This window comes from Chlorocebus sabaeus, chromosome 1 (assembly GCF_047675955.1).
Source record: "Chlorocebus sabaeus isolate Y175 chromosome 1, mChlSab1.0.hap1, whole genome shotgun sequence".
NCBI classification, from domain to species: domain Eukaryota; kingdom Metazoa; phylum Chordata; class Mammalia; order Primates; family Cercopithecidae; genus Chlorocebus; species Chlorocebus sabaeus.
Window position 1 is genome coordinate 45,890,883 of NC_132904.1, and position 21,117 is coordinate 45,911,999.

At 40.6% G+C, this 21,117-nt stretch overlaps 1 protein-coding gene across 1 annotated transcript; it reads left to right on the forward strand.

Annotated features, from left to right (window-relative positions):
• The first annotated feature begins 241 nt into the window (after positions 1-241).
• LOC103242202 (mas-related G-protein coupled receptor member X1) lies at positions 242-6,188 on the forward strand. The gene is made up of 2 exons (XM_037997630.2): positions 242-376; positions 4,874-6,188. Exon 2 carries the CDS (start codon positions 4,899-4,901, stop codon positions 5,865-5,867), a length of 969 nt encoding a protein of 322 aa, XP_037853558.1. The 5' UTR covers positions 242-376; positions 4,874-4,898; the 3' UTR covers positions 5,868-6,188.
• Positions 6,189-21,117: the final 14,929 nt, after the last annotated feature.

Here is a 21,117-nt window from a genome sequence, read left to right on the forward strand (position 1 = left end):
CTTCTTTTGAAATGGGAGTCCATTCTCTCAAACCTTGCCACTGTTTTTATCAAGGAAGTTGAACAAGATGGAATGTGATGGGAGAGGCTTATCTGTACTGGATATGGGACAGAGGCCAAGAATCATCTCAGGTAGGGTTTGTGTCTCCAGTACCTCTGGCTGCTGATTTGTCCACAGTCCTCATACAGGAAATAACAAGTCTGTCCAGCACCTTCATAAGCCTGGATTGCTCACCAGCTTTGACTCCAGCTCCTGTGGGCATCTCCTGAATTAAGCAACACAGAAGGCTCCTCTGAAGTCACTGAATCCCAGAAAGGCCCTCCACCTTTAAAATAAGGGAAGTCTTCACCACTGGACAAAAGAGAAAAAGATAAGGGTAAGTACCAGGAACACTCTTCTTCCATAGTCAGTTATGGTTTTTGCTATAAGATCGTTTCTGTTTCCACCTAGGTGCTACAGGCAGGGGATCATGAGCTTGTTTCAGGAAAAGACAGGAGGCATGAAGTTTCCTTCTGGAAACTGAGTGCTGCCAACCCAGACTGTGTGAGTTTCAACTGGGATCCCCCCTTTGATTTATCTCTCCATATCACCTCCCTTATTCTAATCACTGAGTCTGTCCTCATGGAGAGAATTCTGCCTCTCACATTCATTTAAGGAGCTAGAGGACGTGCAGGCATTGCTTCACAGAGTTGAACTGCCGTAGAAGCAGGTTTTGTTGTTTTACTTACTTTTCTAAATTGTTAATCCTTGCCTGTCTGGAAAGGTTCAAGGAAGAAATAGATGGTCAGAACTGAAATGACTGAGGAGTGTTTCATGAGGAAAGTATTTACAAAGATGCACAGGGTTAAGGGAAAGAGACAATGCATGGGTCAGCACCCTAAGCAGCAATACATAGGGGAGCACTATGTCCTCCCCTAGGCTGAAAGGGACAGGGAAGGAGAAGTTACCATTGTCGCCATGGCCATAGCTGTAGCCATAGGGGTAGGAGAACACCAGCAGGCAGGTGGAGAAGCCCTGCATGACCAACACACAGCCACACAGGCTGATATGCTCTGGATCTGTGTCCCCCGCACCCAAATCTCGTGTTGATTGTGATTCCCAGTGTTGGAGGGAGGGCCTGGTGAGAGGTGATTAGATCGTGGGGATGGTTTCTCATGAATGACTTAACGCCATCCCCCTTTGGTACTGCTATAGTGATAGTGAGTGAGTTCTCATGAAATCTAGTTATTTAAAAGTGTGTAACACCTCTTCCCTGTCTCTCTTGCTCCTGCTCTCACCATGTGAAATGACTTGCTCCCCTTTTGCCTTTCACTATAATTGGAAGCTTCCTGAGGCCTCCCCAGAAACAGAAGCTGCTTCTTGTATAGCCTGCAGAGCCATGAGGCAATTAATCCTGTTTTCTTCATGAATTTCCCAGTCTCAGGTATTTTTTGTAGCAATTCAAGAATGAACTAATACACAGGCAGAGAACCAGGAGGTGGAAATCCCAAGTGGCTCTCCTGCTGTCCTCCAGCATCCTGCTGGTGTGTCCCAGTGTCACAATTCCACCAGATACTGGAACTAAAAAGAATCCCACTGATGTGGTACATAGAAACCACTCTCTTGGGAAGTCAAACAGCATAGAGAAGAATGGAAAGCAAATCCTCATAGCAAATGAGACGATCCTCTCACCATCTTATATCCTCCTAATTCCTGGGACAGTCTCTGTCTACAGGTGATTGATTCCTGTCTCATTTCAGCTCTGTCAGACTACTTTAATGTTTGGCATGTCTTTCTCTACTATCACTTCTATGCAGAAATGTTTGCATTCATCAAAAATGCATAGAAAAGAAAATACAATTTTAAAAAGAGTACATATTTCTTTTTTTAGAATGTAAGTTTGACCCCTCTCATAAAGACACGAAGTAGAAATGTCTTAAATAAGAAAGTACAGTTGTGCCTCTGGGTCACTAGGTCCAGAATCTGCAGATTCAACAAACCACAGGTGGAAACTATTCCAAAAATAAGGGTATGGCGGAGGTGTGTATTTACTGAACAGGTACAAAATTGTTTTTCCTTGTCATTACTTCCAAAATAACACAGTAAAACAAGAACTTACATGACATTTGCATTTTGTCAGTTATTCTAAGTAACTTAGAAATGATTTAATGTATCTGGGAGAAAGTGCATAGGTTTTGTACAACTACCACATGATTTTATATAAGGAAACTGAGCATCTGCAGATTTTGTTGTGTGCTGGGATTGCAGCACACACATCTGCCATATAGGAAAGCCCCTGTGAATACCCAGAAAAGACTATCTTTGAGATCAGTGTTGGAAGCTCCAAGGCATCATACATCAGAATTCCAAAAACTGCTACTCCCCAGTCCCTAGAGAGTTGCCCTCATCCTTGTGATCCTACATGGTTCCAGCCACATCAGCATTCCAGCATGATGGAAAAAAAAATAAGGAAAGGAAACGTGTTACTCCTGCTATTGGTCCTGTGAGCCAGGACTTGCTTATATCACTTTTGTGCCTCCTTTGTTGAACAGAACCTGGTCATACAATGGCACCCGACATCAAGGAAAACTGGAATGTGGGTCCTTGTGCTGCTTTTAAACTCTCAGAATTTTTATGTGACCAAACAGGAAAATGAGCACTGGGGCAACCTAGCAGTCTCTTCTGCCTCTGACAGTCTCTGATTCTGTGCTCACATCAAGATTTTTCAGGAACTCCTCTGAAATAATGAATGATGGGGCAGAGAACAGTACAAAAGTCTCATGCAGGGCTCCAGGGACCAGGGGCTGGTATTGAGACTGCTCTTCATGTTGTGAACTCACGAAAACACTTTAATTCTCTAGGCCTCGGCTTCATCTTATGTTATGTTAAGATAATACCATGGATGATCTTTAAGGAATACATGCTAAATGATGATCTTTAAGGAACACAGTGAAAAAGATAGGCATGACTTACTCCTTATGAAGCTTCGAGTTTCATAAGGAAGACAAACATATCATCCCATAAATACAGATGGACAAAGTGTTTAGTGCCCTGAGTGTGGATAACAGAGTGTGGATAACAGAGGTTCTCCTTTTCCTCCCATTTCCTTTTCAAGTCAAACAAGGCTGTGGCAGCTTGTCTTTCTAAGAGAGCTCATGATGGATGCACTCACTCCTGATGCTCCTCTGTACCTCCCAGAGGAGGGTGAGTCTTCTTTTATCCTGGAGGCCTCCTGCCCCTGTGCATTCTCGGGATTCCAGAGCAAAGGTGGCCTCTGATAGGCAAAAAGGAACTCCTGAATTTGTTACTAAATGACTTTCACTCTTCTCTATTTTGTTCCCTATTTGACTTGCATCTTTTTCTCTATCTGAAGTTGTTTTAGGTTAGTTTTTTTTTTTCTTTTCAACCCACAATTTTGCCTGCCAACTTGGATTTAATCTTGAGAATCCCTCCTCTCCTTTACCCCCTCTAACATGTATAATTGACACAGAGCGGTGCTGGGTGTAAAGGGCTGCTCAAAAACGGGATCATGAGTAAGCCCTGCTGGTCTCAAATTCATACTATATAAGTCCCAGAACAAATAATTCACTCTTTTTGTGCTCCAATGCATGATCTTCCATATCGGAATAATGCTCATTCTTACCTCCTAGGCTCTTCAGATAATTAAAATAGACAATACCTAATAAACTCTCTGTCAGCTGCTCTTATTCTCCCAGATTAGACCTAGTCCTCATTCTCCAGTTGAAATCTGCATGAATACCTCTCTTTATATTCCAAGCCCTATTTATCTCCTATTTCTCCTCATGAACTCCTCACATACAAATGTTTGCATCAACAAAGAAATGAACCAAAGATCTCCTGAAGGAGAGAATGAAATAGGTTTACATTGTGTATACTCAGCAGAACACTTAGTAGTCTCCCATACATATTCCCACACTTCAATTACCTGCTTCAGTGTCACTCAGACTTCACCCTCACTTAGTCTTTCCTCTGCTCCATTGCTGAGCAATTCAGCTCAGACCCACACCCTGCCCAAACATTGTGTACGAAAATGCTTCTAGGTGTTCAGTAAAGCCACATTGGGTCCTCACTTCAAAGGCACATCAGTGGTCAATTTCAGGTTTGGGGCACACATTAATAATTCTTTTTAATACAGATAGAGTTGTCCACAAATAGAATTCTGATGAATGAAATTTTCTATATCTAATTAAATATGTGTGTTCTAATAACTTACATTGTGCTTTCATTTTTATTTTCCATTTCACCCAAATCTACCATTACCATTAGGCTCCTCATGCATGCATTCATTCATTGAATGAATATTTATGAAGAGCACAGTGTGCTGCTCAGGGAAATAGGCACTAGGACTATAAAACATAAAATGTGGTACTGTCTGCAATGACTGACACACTGAGTTATTTCTCACCCAGGAGGCCCAGCCATTTTCACACTTATTCTAGTGAAGGTCACATTTTCCTCTGATGCATAATGCTTGGTCTTCTTTCCTGTCCATGGATGATCAGTCCTAGTCATGAGGGTGTCACAACCACCTCTTTGCATATTGAATTCCTCCACCTGAGAGAAAATGTCAGGCCCAGGATAGAGTAATGATCGGGTCCACAGCCCTGGCCACTTGAGTGGGGGTGTTTTGATCCTAATGTTATTCCCACGTCAGTACAGAACTTGTGTGACAGTAGAGAGAGGTCAGGCTTCAGAGTCAACAAGAACTGTATTTCGAACTGGATTTGAGGACCCCCACCTTTTGATAGGTGACTTACTCTCTGCAAGTCTCTGATCTCTCCTCTTTAAATGAGGAAGTAAATCCCACATGGCAGGATGGTGGGGAGAATCAGAGATCATACAGCTGATAATCACATCTGGTTTCTGTTTCCAGGGTCACCAAACTAGGGTTTCTGAGCATGGATCCAACCATCCCAGCCTTGGACACAGAACTGACACCAATCAACCGAACTGAGGAGACTCCTTGCTACAAGCAGATCTTGAGCTTCAGGGGACTGACGTGCATCATTTCCCTTGTCGGACTAACAGGAAACGCGGTTGTGCTCTGGCTCCTGGGCTTCCGCATGCACAAGAACGCCTTCTCCATCTACATCCTCAACCTGTCCATGGCCGACTTCCTCTTCCTCAGTGGCCGCTTTATATATTCCCTGTTAAGCTTCATCAGTCTGCCCCAAACCATCTCTAAAATCCTCTATCCTGTGATGATGTTTTCCTACTTTGCAGGCCTGAGCTTTCTGAGCGCCATGAGCACCGAGCGCTGCCTGTCCGTCCTGTGGCCCATGTGGTACCGCTGCCGCCGCCCCACACACCTGTCAGCGGTCATGTGTGTCCTGCTCTGGGGCCTGTCCCTGCTGCGGAGCATCCTGGAGTGGATGTTCTGTGGCTTCCTGTTTAGTGGTGCGGATCCTGTTTGGTGTCAAACATCGGATTTCATCACAGTCGCGTGGCTGATTTTTTTATGTGTGGTTCTCTGTGGGTCCAGCCTGGTCCTAGTGGTCAGGATTCTCTGTGGATCCCGGAAGATGCCGCTGACCAGGCTGTACGTGACCATCCTGCTCACAGTGCTGGTCTTCCTCCTCTGCGGCCTGCCCTTCGGCGTTCTGTTTTTCCTATTTTTATGGATCCACGTGGATCGGAAAATCTTATATTGTCATGTTCATCTAGTTTCTATGTTCCTGGCCACTCTTAACAGCAGTGCCAATCCCATCATTTACTTCTTCGTAGGCTCCTTTAGGCAGCGTCAAAATAGGCAGAACCTGAAGCTGGTTCTCCAGAGGGCTCTGCAGGACACACCTGAGGTGGATGAAGGTGGAGGGCGGCTGCCTGAGGAAACCCTGGAGCTGTCGGGAAGCAGATCAGAGCAGTGAGGAAGAGCCTCTGCCCTGTCAGTCAGACGGGACTTTGAGACCAACACTGTCCTGCCACCCTTGACAGTTATATGCGTTTTTCTTAGCCTTCTGCCTCAGATATGTCTCAGTGGTTCCTCACGGTCTTCGAATAGATGTTTATCTAACCTGACAGTGGCAGTTTTCACCCATGGAAAGCATTAGTCTGACGGTACAATGTTTAGATTCTCCTTGATGTTACCAACACATTTTCCCTGTTATCTTACACTGAGTCTTTCCTTCTGAACACTTTTTCTGCACTTTTCATTGTAATAAAAGGAGTCCCTTTCCAAAACCCTAAAACACTCTTTATGCTTGTTTCCTACCTGATTGTATCAAAAAGGAAGATTCCTTCTTAATCTCTCAGACTGTGTTCCCCTGAAAACCATGTTCCCTTCTATGACTGGAGGCATTACTGCAGTTGAAAGCTTGATTCTGAATAAGTGAGTTCTGCTATGCTACATTCCATTGAATTCTTAGATACAGAGCAAAATAATGTCCTTAGAGATATTCTCTCTTCATAAAAACACTCTCACCAATTGGTTTTACGAAAAATCCTCTCCTGTCATTTGTCCACAGCATGGTGACACGTTGGCCTTGGTTTCTAGTAAACACAACCATGGCCACTTCCCCCTGAGAACTGGTAAGTGCTTATTTAGCTCTTCCTGGACTAATGGACCAGTGAGGAGCCCATAAAAATGCCCCAGCTCCATTTTGGCCATTGGAAACCTCAATATTGGTTTCAAAGTGGAAATTGTCTTGAAAACCATTTATTATTTGCTTACAGACTCTTTCAGTTGTAGAAGAATTCTTCATACTTCCAGGTTTTGTACAAATTGTTCTGGCCGTAACTTTCAGTTAGTTAAATGGCCATTAACATGAGGGGCAAGACTGATAACATCTGACCTTTCCATGCTAATGTCAATTGTGTTATCTTGATAATAACTTACAGTTGGTACAGTATTCTGATACATGCTTGACATAGATGAACCTGGAAACATTGTGCTAAGGAAAATAAGCCAGATACCAAAGAACAATATTGTAAGTTCAAATTCTACCAGGTATCCAAACTAGGAAATTCGTGAACCCAGAAATTAAATTAGGAGGATCCTGGTGCTGGATGACGGAGAGAATATGTAGCCATTATTAAATGAACACAGGATTTCTGTGTGGAATAATGAAAAGTTCTTAAAAGGGACAGTGCTAACAGTTACAACTTATTGTGAATATACTTACTGACACTGATTGTACACTTAAAAATGGTTAAAGTTATAAAATGTATGTTATGTAAATTTTACCACAATTAAAAACAGTTAATTATAGAAATGGGATCAGTACAAAATTCAGGACTGTTCTCCACCAGTGGTTATCCCTTCCACAGATAAGCAGACAGAAGAGATTATCAAGAGAAAATGTGACATCACAGCAATTAACCCTCACTGAGGGGAGCTGACAAGTGCAATTTGAGTATGCAGGAGACCGTAAAAAGTAGCTAGGAAAGCAATAAAGAGGTATATAGTTTTCAATTGGTCCAACAAAATTTATTGGTGGATCTTATCACACTGTTCACAATGTTGAATTCAGGTCCCCTGAGTCCAGATCCATTGCTCTTCCAGGCCCAGCACTATGCTGATGCTGAATCCTTTCTGTCCATCCTCAATTTCCAAATGCTGTAGGAGGACATGACTGTAGGCAAGGGTTTTCTACAGGTCGGAGGAAGCAGGAAGCCAGTGTTTGCAGCCAATGCTCCATGCCAAGAGCTTTGATTTGATGTCTTTAGTTCAGACCGAGGGTTATTGGGAGAGTCCAATCAGGGAGTCTGTGATATCAATTGTACAGTGTTGGCTAAAGATGTTGTCTATCATGAGGAATTCTGTAGAGAATTTTCACCTGGCAATTGAATCAAACAGTGTTCGTCCTCACCTGGGAAACTGCTTATCTTGCTGTCAGTGACATTTCCTTTCTTTCGACGGAAGAAAACTTCACCTTCGGGAAGGCTTAAATTTTATCACTGAAGCCTATTCTGAAGTCACCTGACCTCACACATTGCTCTACTACAGCACTTATAACAGTGTATTGAATTATTTGTCCTCATCTCTTTCTCTTCTACTGCACCCTCAGTTCTTTAAGAGCAGAGAGCATGTCTTTGAATTTCTAGTGCAACAGACTAGGTGTGGAATTTAGAAGATGCTTGGTAAATATTTTTCTCAAGCAGCTCACACCTGAAAATCACAGGGTTGTCCAGCATCTTGCAGAGGCTGGCTCAATCACCAAGTCTCACTGGAACTCCTATAGGCACCTTCCACTTAACATAGTGTCCTCTGCAGTTGGTCGTTCTGAGAACAGCTGTTCCCTTTTATTACAGGTCTGCTCACTGCCTCTGGGAAGAAGAATGGAGGGGATGTGGGAGTCTGCTCATGAGCTGCCTTCTTTCCAAGGCCAATGATATCATTCCCTCTCGGGTACATATCAAGGAAGAGCATGCAGGACATCCAGGAGTGTTCTCCAGAAAGTAAGAAATGATATGAAAATCTCTCATGGCACCTTTTGGGAGCTGCCATTCATGACTATATTTTAGGCATGAATTCAACAAACATTGAATCGTAATTCATCAGGCACTGTGCTAATTCTACATGAAAGCAAACACCTTTCAAATAAGCCTCTCACTAATACATTCTATGTCTATAACCGATCCTTTCACCTTCATGAAGAAAATGCATTGATTGATTCCGAGCAAATGCTGAGTATTCAGGGCAATTCACTGATGCTCTAGTACACCTGGGCTCAAGGACACTGAGTCATCAGCTTCACAAGAATCAGTTGGATCTGTTTCTTGTCCTGCTTTTGCCAATTAGGTTTGTCAATATAATTTCCCAATTTATCAAAATACAGCACAAGTTAATGAAACAAGAGTATGAAAGAAGAATTGTGGTTTCCATAAAACTAATGTGAATGCTTAAATCGACAATAAAAGCAAGTTGCAAAATTATTGTTTAGTAGCTGTAAGTCTTCCAACTCTATAAGATTAAACAAAAATGAAAAATATTGAACAACATTTTTAGACAGAATGCTATGCATCTGATGCTAAAGTCTACACTTAAACTAATCCAAACTGCAAACCACAGAGAATGATTGATGGATATGCTTTCAGCAAGACAGAGTAGAATTCTATTTGCTGAAACCTACACAAAGGAATGTTCTTTAATCTATTTCTATTATACTGAACAAATTATAGGTAAAAATGAAATATTCATGTTACAAATGTATCATTTTTTATAAATACTGATTAACAGACATTTCCAATTAACCTATCCACTTCTATTCCTGAATATATTATGACTGGGCTTTTCATAGCAATATCTCCCACTTATTCTACTATTTATTGTTTAAATACATACTGAGCATCTTCTACTCTCTGACTTGCATGCCAGATGCTTGGGAGTCAAAGTAAACACACCCACATTCATAGAGCACACAACATGTGAAGGAAGGACACTAGTGCAGGAAAGACAGCCCCCCAATGTGACACATGCTATCCAAACATTGTATTTGTGGCTCAAGGGTGCTCACAGGAGAGGATATCTAAAAATTCCAACCTATCTTGCTGCCATCCTGAAGATGAGTGTCACACCCAAGCACCCAGCGGAAGCAGGACAACATGATTTTAATAAATTAGAGAATATTCACCAGATGGCTGCCCATGCAAGACAACAATCTCCGCAACAGTTTTGTAATTAATGACATCACAGAATGAATAGGCTGAATCTTACAACAGCCCTCAGTCGATAGTCCAACATCACACCAACGTACAATTCCTGAAAAGATTTTCAAGAGACCCTGCAGTTGCTTAGGCCACAGGCATTGCAGAACTACCTACTACCATTACCCTGTGTTCCAGCAGAAGAAGCCCTTGCCTCCACGCAAACCCAATTCAGCATCTGGAAATCCCAGGATAGGTAGGGAAGCAGGATGCACAAGTGCTAGAATGGGAAGAACACTCACCTGATTTCAGGGATTTGGGATTCTCAAGCTGACTGCATGGCCAACATGGGTCACGTGCTCATTCCAGGCAAGCCAAGCAGATAGTGAGGTTATGGGATTGCCCTAGTCTGAAACTGTGCCATTTGTGCATTTGTGTTCAGGTATCTCTTTTAAGAACATGTGGGTAAAGTGTGACTTTACCATAACCACAGACTGAAGATAACTAGTGTTGTGATCCAGACCACCTGAGCAATTTACCTCTCTACACCGTGACTATAATCACAGTAAGCATGTATTCTTCTCACCTATGCGGCAGTGACCTAGAATCCAAAGAGACTGCTCTGATGCCTGTTCTGTATGATGGTGTGGAATCAGTTGGGCACCATTATTGTCAATGTACTAATGCTCACTATAGATATAGATGACATTTGTTTGCTCTTATCTAGCTGTGACAGCAGAGTATGGAAAAAGAAATCTCAATACTCATGCCCATCACATTGGTCCAATTGTTCTGAAACCTTGCAGGATGCAAACACAAGGAAGGAGAGCAGAGACAGAGCAGATTTTATTCCTAAGTGTGTATGTAGAAGTGAGCGGATCATGGAAGGCTTCGTGTAATAGGTAGAATTTTAACTGATGACTACAATTGACCCAGCACTCTTATTATAATTATACCCTAGTAAATTTTGCCAGTCACCTAAATTTTTGTGCTGGGCAAGGAGAGGTAAATAGAATCTGGACAGATGGAAATGGGATAAGAGATAATTTACAGCGACACTGTTACTAAAAGCATAGAGTTTTTTGGGGAATGGTGAATAATTCATACATGAGTTTTATTCCTCGTGTCACCCCGTGTATTTGGTCATGGTGGCAAGATCCATCTTAAATAGAATCACAAGACTGGAGTGCTCTGAATAATGAGCATTAACTTTTGTGGCCTTGAAGTGATAGGGGTTGGTGTTAGTTTTGTGATATTCATAGGGGTGAGCACTATAATAATGTAAAGTCCAGAGAGGGCCAGGCAGGTCAGCCCAACAGGACAAATCACAAAGTCAATGCCCTGCTCTCCTTACCCTCCTCACAGTGATATGTCTAGCCCTCCAAGGTCAGAAGGCATCAATTAAAAAACAAAAAACAAAACAAACAAACAAAAAACAAGAAAAAGTGGGGGGTTCAAGGGAGAAGAGAGAAGCAATGGAACGCAGCCCCTTCTCTGGAAATTCAACATTGTAATTGTCACATAAAAATTCAAACCTAAACTCTGCATAGCCTTGATATGGAGGCCCAGAAAGTTCTATTCAAATTCTGTGTCACCTAGCACCTCTTTGTAATGTAATATCTATAGTGACTTGACATTTAGTTTAATAATCCTGTTTTAACATCCTGGTGCACAAGTGACAGAATAATACATATGAACTTCAGATGTTCTGAAGTTGAAGAAAGTTGTTATTCCCATTCCAGGTGTGCAGGCACCCTTGCCTTCTTATCAAAGATGTGTACAATTATTGCTGAGAGTAGAGATGCATGATTCAGCCTTAAGTTGTGTCTGTAAAAGTGTATGTATTCATTTTAAGAGTTATTGGAAACAAATATGATTAAAAATTTAGTATGTGCTTAATTTTGTGGAAGGTGTCTGTTAATGCTTACTACATTATCTTCTAGCCTATGTGCCTGGTTTACAAAACTTCCTTCCAGCATACCCCATGTCCTCATTGTTGGTGACTTCAATATGCATGGAGATAAGTCCATACAATGAACAGGACTTTGTTTTTAAGTTTTCATTCAGAATTAATTGTGGACTATGAAGAAGTTACGAAAACGGTACAAAGAGTTCCTGTATGCCCATCACCCAACCTATAGCAATACTTACATGTTAAATAAATGTATTGTCAAAACCAGGAAATTGACATTGATACCATCTAATTATCTACACTTACCAAATTTCACTAAATATCTATAGCACCATCTTACTAAATTTTAGCAGTATTTGCATGCACTCGTTTTTGGAGTGAGATATTCCTCTATGTTTCATTCCATAACATTTTGTCACAGGTGTAGATTCATAACCACAATCACATTGAATATAAAAGAGTTTCTTCACCACAAAGATTTCCCTTGGGCTCCTCCTACTGTCACACCCACAGTATGCTTCTTCCCAAATTCCTCTAATGACTGATCTATTCTTCATCTCTATAATTTCATCATTTCAAAAATGTTACATAAACGGAATCATATAGTATCTAATCTTTTGACTTTCGCTTTTTTCATATAGCATAATGTCCTCAGGATCCACCCAACTTTTTGCAAGTATCAATAGCTTATTGCTGACTTTTTTATACTACTGAGTAGTGTTCCATTGTATGGATTTACTATGCTTTGTTTCACTATTCACAAGCGGAAAGACATTGCTGTTTTTTCTAACGTGGCATTTATAAATAAAGCAGCTACACACATATGTGTACAGACTTTTTTATTTTACTTTAAGTTCTGGGATACATGTGCATAATCCACAGGTTTCTAACGTAGGTATACATCTGCCATGGTGGTTTGCTGCACCTATCAACCCATCATCTAGGTTTTAAGCCCCACGTGCGTTAGGTATTTGCCGTAATGCTCTCCCTCCCCTTCCTGCCCGCCGCCCAACAGGCCCCTGTGTATAACGTTCCCCTCCCTGTGTTCAACAGTTCTCATTTTTCAACTCCCAATTATGATTGAGAACATACGTTGTTTGGTTTTCTATTCCTGTGTTAGTTTGCTGAGAATGATGGCCTCCAGCTTCGTCCATGTCCCTGCTAAGGACATGAACTCATTCTTTCTTATGACTTCATAGTATTCCATAGTGTATTTGTGTATATGTGCCACATTTTCTTTATCCAGTGTATCATTGATGGGCATTTCGGTTGATTTCAAGTCTTTGCTATTGTAAAAATAGTGCTGCAGTAAACATACATGTGCATGTGTCTTTATACTAGAATGATTTATAATCCTTTGGCTATATATCCAGTAATGGGATTGCTGGGTCAAATGGTATTTCTGGTTCTACATCCTTGAGAAATCTCCTCACTGTCTTCCACAATGGTTGAACTAATTTACACACCTACCAACAGTGTGAAAGCATTCCTATTTCTCTCCACAGCCTCTCCAGCATCTGTTGTTTCCTAACTTAAATTACCATTCTGACTGACATGAGATGGTGTCTCATTGTGGTTTTGATTTGCATTTCTCTAATGATCAGTGATGATGAGCTTGTTTTCATACATTTGTTGCCTGCATAAATGTCTTCTTTTGAGAAGTGTCTGTTCACATCCTTCACCCACTTTTTGATGGGGTTGTTTTCCTCTTTTAAATTTGTCTAACTTCCTTGTAAATTCTGGATATTAGACCTTTGTCAGATGGTGAGATTGCAAAAATTTTCTACCATTCTGTAGGTTGCCTGTTCACTCCAATTATAGTTTCTTTTGCTGTGCAGAAGCTCTTTAGGTTAATTAGATCCCATTTGTCAATTTTGGCTTTTGTTGCAATTGCTCTTGGTGTTTTCATCATGAAGTCGTTGCCTATGCCTATGTCCTGAATGGTATTGCCTAGATTTTCTTCTAGGGTTTTTATGGTTTTGGCCTTTACATTTAAGTGTTTAATCCATCTTCAGTTATGTATATGGTATAAGGAAGGGGTACAGTTTCTGTTTTCTGCATATAGCTAGCAAGTTATCCCAGCACCACTTATTAAATAGGGAATCCTTTCACCATTGCTTATTTTTGTCAGGTTTGTCGAAGATCAGATGGTTGTAGATGTGTGGTGTTATTTCTGAGGTCTCTGTTCTGTTCCACTGGTCTCTATATCTGTTTTGGTAACAGTACCATGCTGTTTTGGTTACTGTAAACTTGTGATATAGTTTGAAGTCAGGTAGCGTGATGCCTCCAGCTTTGTTCCTTTTGCTTAGAATTGTCTTGACTATACAGGCTCGTTTTTGGTTTTAAATGAAATTTAAAGTAGTTTTTTTCTAATTCTGCATAGAAAATCAATGGTAGCTTGATGGGAATAGTACTGAAACTATAAATTACTTTGGGTAGTATGACCATTTTCACAATACTGATTCTTCATATCCATGAGAATGGGATTTTTTTCCATTTGTTTGTGTTCTCATTTCCTTTAGCAGTAGTTTTTGGTTCTCCTTGAAGAGATATTTCACATCCCTTATACATAGTATTCCTAGGCCTTTTATTCTCTTTGTAGCAATTGTGAGTGGGAGTTTACCCATGACTTGGCTCTCTGCTTATCTATTATTGGTGTATAGAAATGCTTGTAATTTTTACACATTGACTTTGTATCCTGAGACTTTGCTGAAGTTGCTTATCAGCTTAAGGTTTTGTGGCTGAGACTATGGGGTTTTCTAAATATACAATCATGTCATCTGCAAACAGAAACAATTTGACTTCCTCTCTTCCTGTTTGAATAACCCTCATTTGTTTCTCTTACCTGATTTCCCTGGCCAGAACTTCCAATGCTATGTTGAATATGAGTGGTGAGACAGGGCATTTTTGTCTTGTTTCTGGTTTTTAAAGGAAGTGTTTCCAGTTTTTGCCCATTCAGTATCACATTGGCTATGTGTTTGTCATAAATACTTCTTATTATTTTGAGATATGTTCCATCAATACCTAGTTGATTGAGAGTTTTTAACATGAAGGGATGTTGAATTTTATCAAAGGCCTTTTCTGCATCTATTGAGATAATCACGTGGTGTTTGTTATTGGTTCTGTTTATGTGATGGATGACACTTGTTGATTTGTGTATGTTGAACCAGTCTTGCATCACAGGGATGAAGCCAACTTGGCCATGATGGATAAGCTTTTTGATGTGCTGCTGGATTCAGTTTGCCATTATTTTATTGAGGATTTTTGCACTGATGTTCCTCAAGGACATTGGCCTGAAATTTTCTTTTTTTATTGTGTCTCTGCCAGGTTTTGGTATCAGGATGAGGCTGACCTTATAAAACGAGTTAGGGAGGAGTCCCTCTTTTTCTATTGTTTGGAATACTTTCAGAAGGAACAGTACCAGCTCCTTTTGTACCTCTGGTAGAATTTGTCTGTCCATCTCTCTGGTCTTGGGCTTTTTTTCATTGGTGTGCTATTAATTCGTGCCTGCATTTCAGAACTTGTTATATTGGTCTATTCATGGATTCAACTTCTTCCTGGTTTAGTCTTGGGAGGGTGTATGTGTCCAAGAATTTATCCATTTCTTCTAGATTTTCTAGTTTATTTGCTTTGAGGTGTTTATAGTATTCTGTGATGGTGGTTTGTATTTCTGTGGGATCAGTGGTGATATCCCCTCTATCATTTTATTGTGTCTATTTGATTCTTCTCTCTTTTCTTCTTTCCTAGTCTAGCTAGTGGTCTATCTATCTTGTTAATGTTTTCAAGAAAACATTATGGCTATGGCTAGCTCCTAGATTCACTGATTTTTTTGAAGGGTTTTTAGTGTCTCTATCTCCTTCAGTTTTGCTCTGATGTTAGTTATTTCTTGTCTTCTGCTAGCTTTTGAATTTGCTTGCTCTTGTTTCTCTAGTTTTTTAAATTGTGATGTTAGGGTGTTGATTTCAAGCTTTTTTAGTTTCTGATGTGCACATTTGGTGCTATAAATTTCCCTCTTAACACTGCTTTAGCTGTGTCCCAGAGATTCTGGTACGTTGTCTCTTTGTTCTTATTGGTTTCAAAGAACTTCTTTATTAGCTGTGTCCCAGAGAATCTGGTACGTTGCTTTAGCTGTGTCCCAGAGATTCCGGTATGTTGTCTCTTTGTTCTCATTGGTTTCAAAGAACTTCTTTATTTGTGCCTTCATTTTTTTATTTACCCAATAATCATTCAGGAGCACCTTGTTCTATTTCTTTGTAGTTGTGCAGTTTTGAGTGAGTTTCTTAATCCTGAGTTCTAATTTGAATACACTGTGGTCGGAGAGATTGTTTGTTATAATTTCCAATACTTTGTGTTTGCTGAGAAGTGTTTTACTTCCAATTAGGTGTTCAATTTTAGAATAACTGCTATGTGGCACCGAGAAGAATGTGTATTCTGCGATTTGGAGTGGAGAGTTCTGTCGATGTCTATTAGGTTCACTTGGTCCAGAGCTGAGTTCAAGTCCTGAATATACTTGTTAATTTTCTGTCTTGTTGATCTATCTAATATTGACAGTGGGGTGTAAAAGTCTCCTGCTATTATTGTGTGGGAGTCTAAGTCTCTTTGTAGGTCTGTAAGAACTTGTTTTATGAGTATGGGTGTATGGGTGCTCCTGTACTGGGTACATGTATATTTGGGATAGTTAACTCTTCTTGTTGCATTGATCCCTTTACTATTATGTAATGCCCTCCTTTGTTTTTTTTTTCTGTGGTTTTTAGCCAGTTTTATTAGGGAGTAGGATTGCAACCACCGTTTTTTTTGTTTGTTTGTTTGTTTTTCTTCTTTCCATTTGCTTGGTAAATATTCCTCCATTCCTTATTTTGAACCTAAGTGGCTTTGCACGTGAGATGGGTCTCCTGAATACAGCACACCTATGGGTCTGGACTCTTTATCTGATTTGCCCATCCTTGTCTCTTAATTGGAGCATTTAGCCAATTTACATTTAGCACTAATATTGTTATATGTGAATCTGATCCTGTCCTCATGATGCTAGCTGGGTATTTTGCACATTAGTTGATTCAGTTTCTTCATAGTGTCATTGGTCTTTATATTTTGGTGTGTTTTTGTAGTGGCTGGTACTAGTTTTTCATTTCCGTATTTAGTGCTTCCTTCAGGAGCTCTTGTAAGGCAGGCCTGGGGGTGACAAAATCCCTCAGCATTTGCCTGTCAGGAAAGGATTTTATGTCTCCTTTGTTTATGGAGCTTAGTTTGGCTGGATATGAAACTCTGGGTTGAAAATACTTTTTTTAAAAAATGTTGAATATTGGCCCCATTCTCTTCTGGCTGGTAGGGTTTCTACAGAGAGATCTACTGTTATTCTGATGAGCTTCTCTTTAAGATAGCCTAACCTTTCTCTCTGGCTGCCCTTAATATTTTTTACTTCATTTTAACTTTGGAGAATCTGACAATTATGTGTCTTGGGGTTACCCTTCTCAAGGAGTATCTTAGTGGTGTTCTCTCTATTTCCTGAATTTGAATGTTGGCCTGTCTTGCTAGGATGGTGAAGTTCTCCTGAATAATATCCTGTAGGGTGTTTTCCAACTTTGTTCCATTCTCCTTGTCACTTTCAGTTGCACCAATCAATCATAGGTTTGGTCTTTGCATATAGTCCCATATTTCTTAGAGGTTTTGTTTGTTCCTTTTCATTCTTTTTTCTCTAATCTAGTCTTCACACCTTATTTCAGTAAGTTGATCTTTAATCTCTGATATTCTTTCTTCTGCTTGATTGATTCAGCTGTTGATACATGTGCATACTTCACAAAGTCCTTGTGCTGTGTTTTTCAGCTCCATCAGGTCACTTATGTTCCTCTCTGTACTCGTTATTCTAGTTAGCAGTTCCTGTAACCTTTTATCAAGGTTCTTAGCTTTCTTGCATTGGGTTAGAATATGCTCCTTTAGCTCAAAGGAGTTTGTCATTACCAACCTTCTGAAGCCTACTTCTGTCAATTCGTCAGTCTCATTCTCCATGCAGTTTTGTGCCTTTGCTGGAGAGGAGTTGCTAACATGGAGGAGAAAAGGCATTCTGGTTTTTGGAATTTTAAGGGGTTTTGCACTGCTTGTTCCTCATCTTTGTGGATTTATCTACATTTGATCTTTAAGGCTGACAACCTTTGGATGGGGTTTTTTCTGTGGGGGTCTTTTTAGTTATTGTTTTCTGTTTGTTAGTTTTTCTTCTAACAGTCAGGCCCCTCTTTTGCAGGTCTGCTGCAGTTTGCTGGAGGTTCAATCTAGACCCTGTTCACCTGGGTACCACCAGTGGAGGCTGCAGAACAGCAAAGATGGCTGCCTGATCCTTTCTTTGGAAGCTTCATTCCAGAGGGTCACTGGCCCGATGCAACCAGAGCTCTCCTGTATGAGGTGTCTGTCAACCCCGTTAGGAGGTCTCTTCCAGTCGGGAGGCACAGGGGTCAGAGACCCACTTGAGGACGCAGTCTGTCCCTTAGCAGAGCTGTTGCACTGTGCTGGGAGGACCCCCCCTTGTCAGCATTAGCTGCTCTCTTCAGAGGCAGCAGGCAGGAAAGATCAAATCTATTGAAGTTGTCCCTTCCCACAAGTTCTCTGTCCCAGGGAGATGAGAGTGTTATCTGTAAGCCCCTGACTGGGCCTGCTGCCTTTCCTTCAGAGATGTCCTGCCCAGTGAGGAGGAATCTAGAAAAGTAGTCTGGCCACAGCTCCTTAGCCACGCTGTGGTGAATTCTGCCCAGTCCAAATCTCCCAGCCTCCTTAGCACTGTCAGGGGAAAACCACCTACGAAAGCCTCAGGAATGGCAGATGACCCTCCTTTTACCAAGCTCCATCATCTCAGGTTGACTTCAGACTGCTGTGCTGGCAGTGAGAATTTCATGCCAGTGGTTCTTAGCTTGCTGGACTCCTTGGAAGTGGGACCTGTTGAGTAAGACCATTTGGCTCCTTGGCTTCAGCCCCCTTTCCAGGGCAGTGAACCGTTCTGTCTCACTGGGGTTCCAGGCACCACTGGGGTATGAAAAAACTCCTGTAGCTAGGTCAGTCTCTGCCCAAACAGCTGCCCAATATTTTGCTTGAAACCGAGAGCCCTGGTCGTGTAGGCGTATGAGGGAATCTCCTGATCTGCCGATTGCAAATACCATGGGAAAAGTGTAGTACCCAAGCTGGGGAGCACAGTTCCTAACAAATTCCCTTGGTTGGGGAGGGATGTCCCCTGGCTTCTTGTACTTCTCACATGAAGCAACGCCCCACCCTGCTTCTCCTTGCTCTCCATGGGTTGTACACACTGCCTAAAAAGTCCCAATCAGATGAACTGGGTACCTCAGTTGGAAATGCAGACATCACCATCCTTCTGCGTTGGTCTGGCTGGGAGCTGCAGACTAGAGCTGTGTTTATTCAGCCATCTTGGCCTCTCTCTTGTACAGATTTTTAAGTGAACATAGTTTCCCAGTTTCTAGGATAAATTTTCAGTTTCTAGGATACACTGGATTGCTGGATTGTATGAAAATGCAAGAGGATTTCCCAGAGTAGTTCTACTATTGTACTTTTTCATTGGTAGTGTATGAGACATCCAATTCCTTCAAACGTCAGCCAGTATTTGAAACTATCAGTATTTTATATTTTAGCCATATTGAGAGGGTAGAGTGGTATCTCATTGTAATTTTTATTTATCGCCCTAAACATTAGTGATGTTGGGCATCTTTTTATGTGTTTATTTGTCATGCATATATCTCCTTGCTGAAGTATCAGTTCGTCTTTTGCTCTGCTTGAATCCAGCTCTCCACTAACTCCGTGCCTGTTCCCACAGAACAGAGTGTGGCTGGAGCAGAACACACAACCATGCCTCGCAGTTTCACTGTACATTTATGACCTTGAACCTGAAATGTTCACTTATACCTCCTGAACAGTCATGTGACATTTCCATAATTGCCTCTCACTCTCCAAAGGAAAATCTTCACACCCCTCTTCTCTCTCCTGAAACCGCCTACTCCTCATTTTTTAAAAAAAATCATTCTCCGATGATGCTTCTCTGAGAATTACTCAATCTCCCCAGAGCGAACCTACCTACCCATCTGCCTCTGAGCACATCTCTCTGCATTTTCTCTCATGCCAGGAAATGGGCTCTGCAAATTCCTGTTTGAAACTACCCTTTCCATTTGTGCAGTTTCTCCTGTTCCCTCCTGAGAAACATTTTATAACATTATTGCCTCTGCCTTCTACATCATCAGTGTTTCTTTCTCTAATGAATCCTTCCACTGCAATTGAAACACCCCATCCTATTGTGGGCTTAAAACACCATCCAAGCCCACATTCCTGTCCATCCACAGCCTGATTTCTCTACAATCCTTTAGAAAGAAATACATATATCTTCCAAAGAGTTTTCTGTACTCATTATCTTCATGTCCTCACTCTTCCTCATATCTTCTCATACCTCTATCTCTGTCTCTTAGCTATATCATTAAATTTAACTTTTTGCTTGATAATATATTTGTGACAGTAATAAAGTCAGAACTTTCAAAAATAATCTTTAAATACACACACTGCAAGCTGTCATTCCCATGTTAGGTCCTCAGGCATCCTTGCCTTGTTAACAAAGACATGTCATATTATACTTAATAATAATTTTGTATTAATTCACAAATATTTAATGATAAAACAACTACATATTTTTATCATACAATATATATACTTGTCTGCATTCTTTTTAAAAAATCTAACAAATTCTGGAGGGCCTTTTATGTTAGGTTTGTTGCTCTTTCTGTGTAGCTACAGAGTATTCTACTCACAGATAGACCATAATTTATACAGTATTGATGGCTATTTTGGCTGTTACCAGTCTTTTACTGTAAATAACACTGTATTTATTAACTTAGTACATAGATCTTTTGAACATGCACAAATGCATCTCCAAGATAAATTCCTAGATGAGTAATTACAGAGAAAAAAAGAATGATACTTTATAGATGCTTACATGAGCTGCAAATTGCCTTCACTGTAAGTTCTAAACAACTGCATCCTCAGCAGAAATGGGTGAAGGTGCCTGATCCCACTCTATCCCCACACTGTATGCTATAAAACTTAATGGTTTTTTAGATTTTGGTAAGTAAAATAAAACTCTAATTTCTATTGGCATGTCTTTTATTATAAGTTGCATTTCTCCTCTTTCTATATGTTTAGGAGCCATTTTTATTATCTAGAAGTTGTGAATCATAACAAAGTTATTTTCTTATTAGCTTTTTGAATTTTGAATTATTAGTATCATTTTAGAAAAATTTGTCTCAACTGAGAAAATTTATACTTTGACTATAACACACATTACCAAATATCTCCCAGTTCATTTATTTTATTTCATTTGTTAATTAATTTTTTGAGACTAAGTGTCCATCACCCAGGCTGGAGTGCAGAGGTGCATTCTTGGCTCACTGCAACTTTCCTCTACTGGGTTCAATTGATTCTCTTACTCATCCTCTCTAGTAGTTGGGATTACAGGCCTGTGCCACCACACCCAACAACTTTTTGTATTTTTAGTAAAGACTAGGTTTCACCATGTTGGCCAGGCTGGTTTCATACTCCTGACCTCAGGTGATCTGCCATCCTCAGCCTCCCAAAGTGCTGGGATT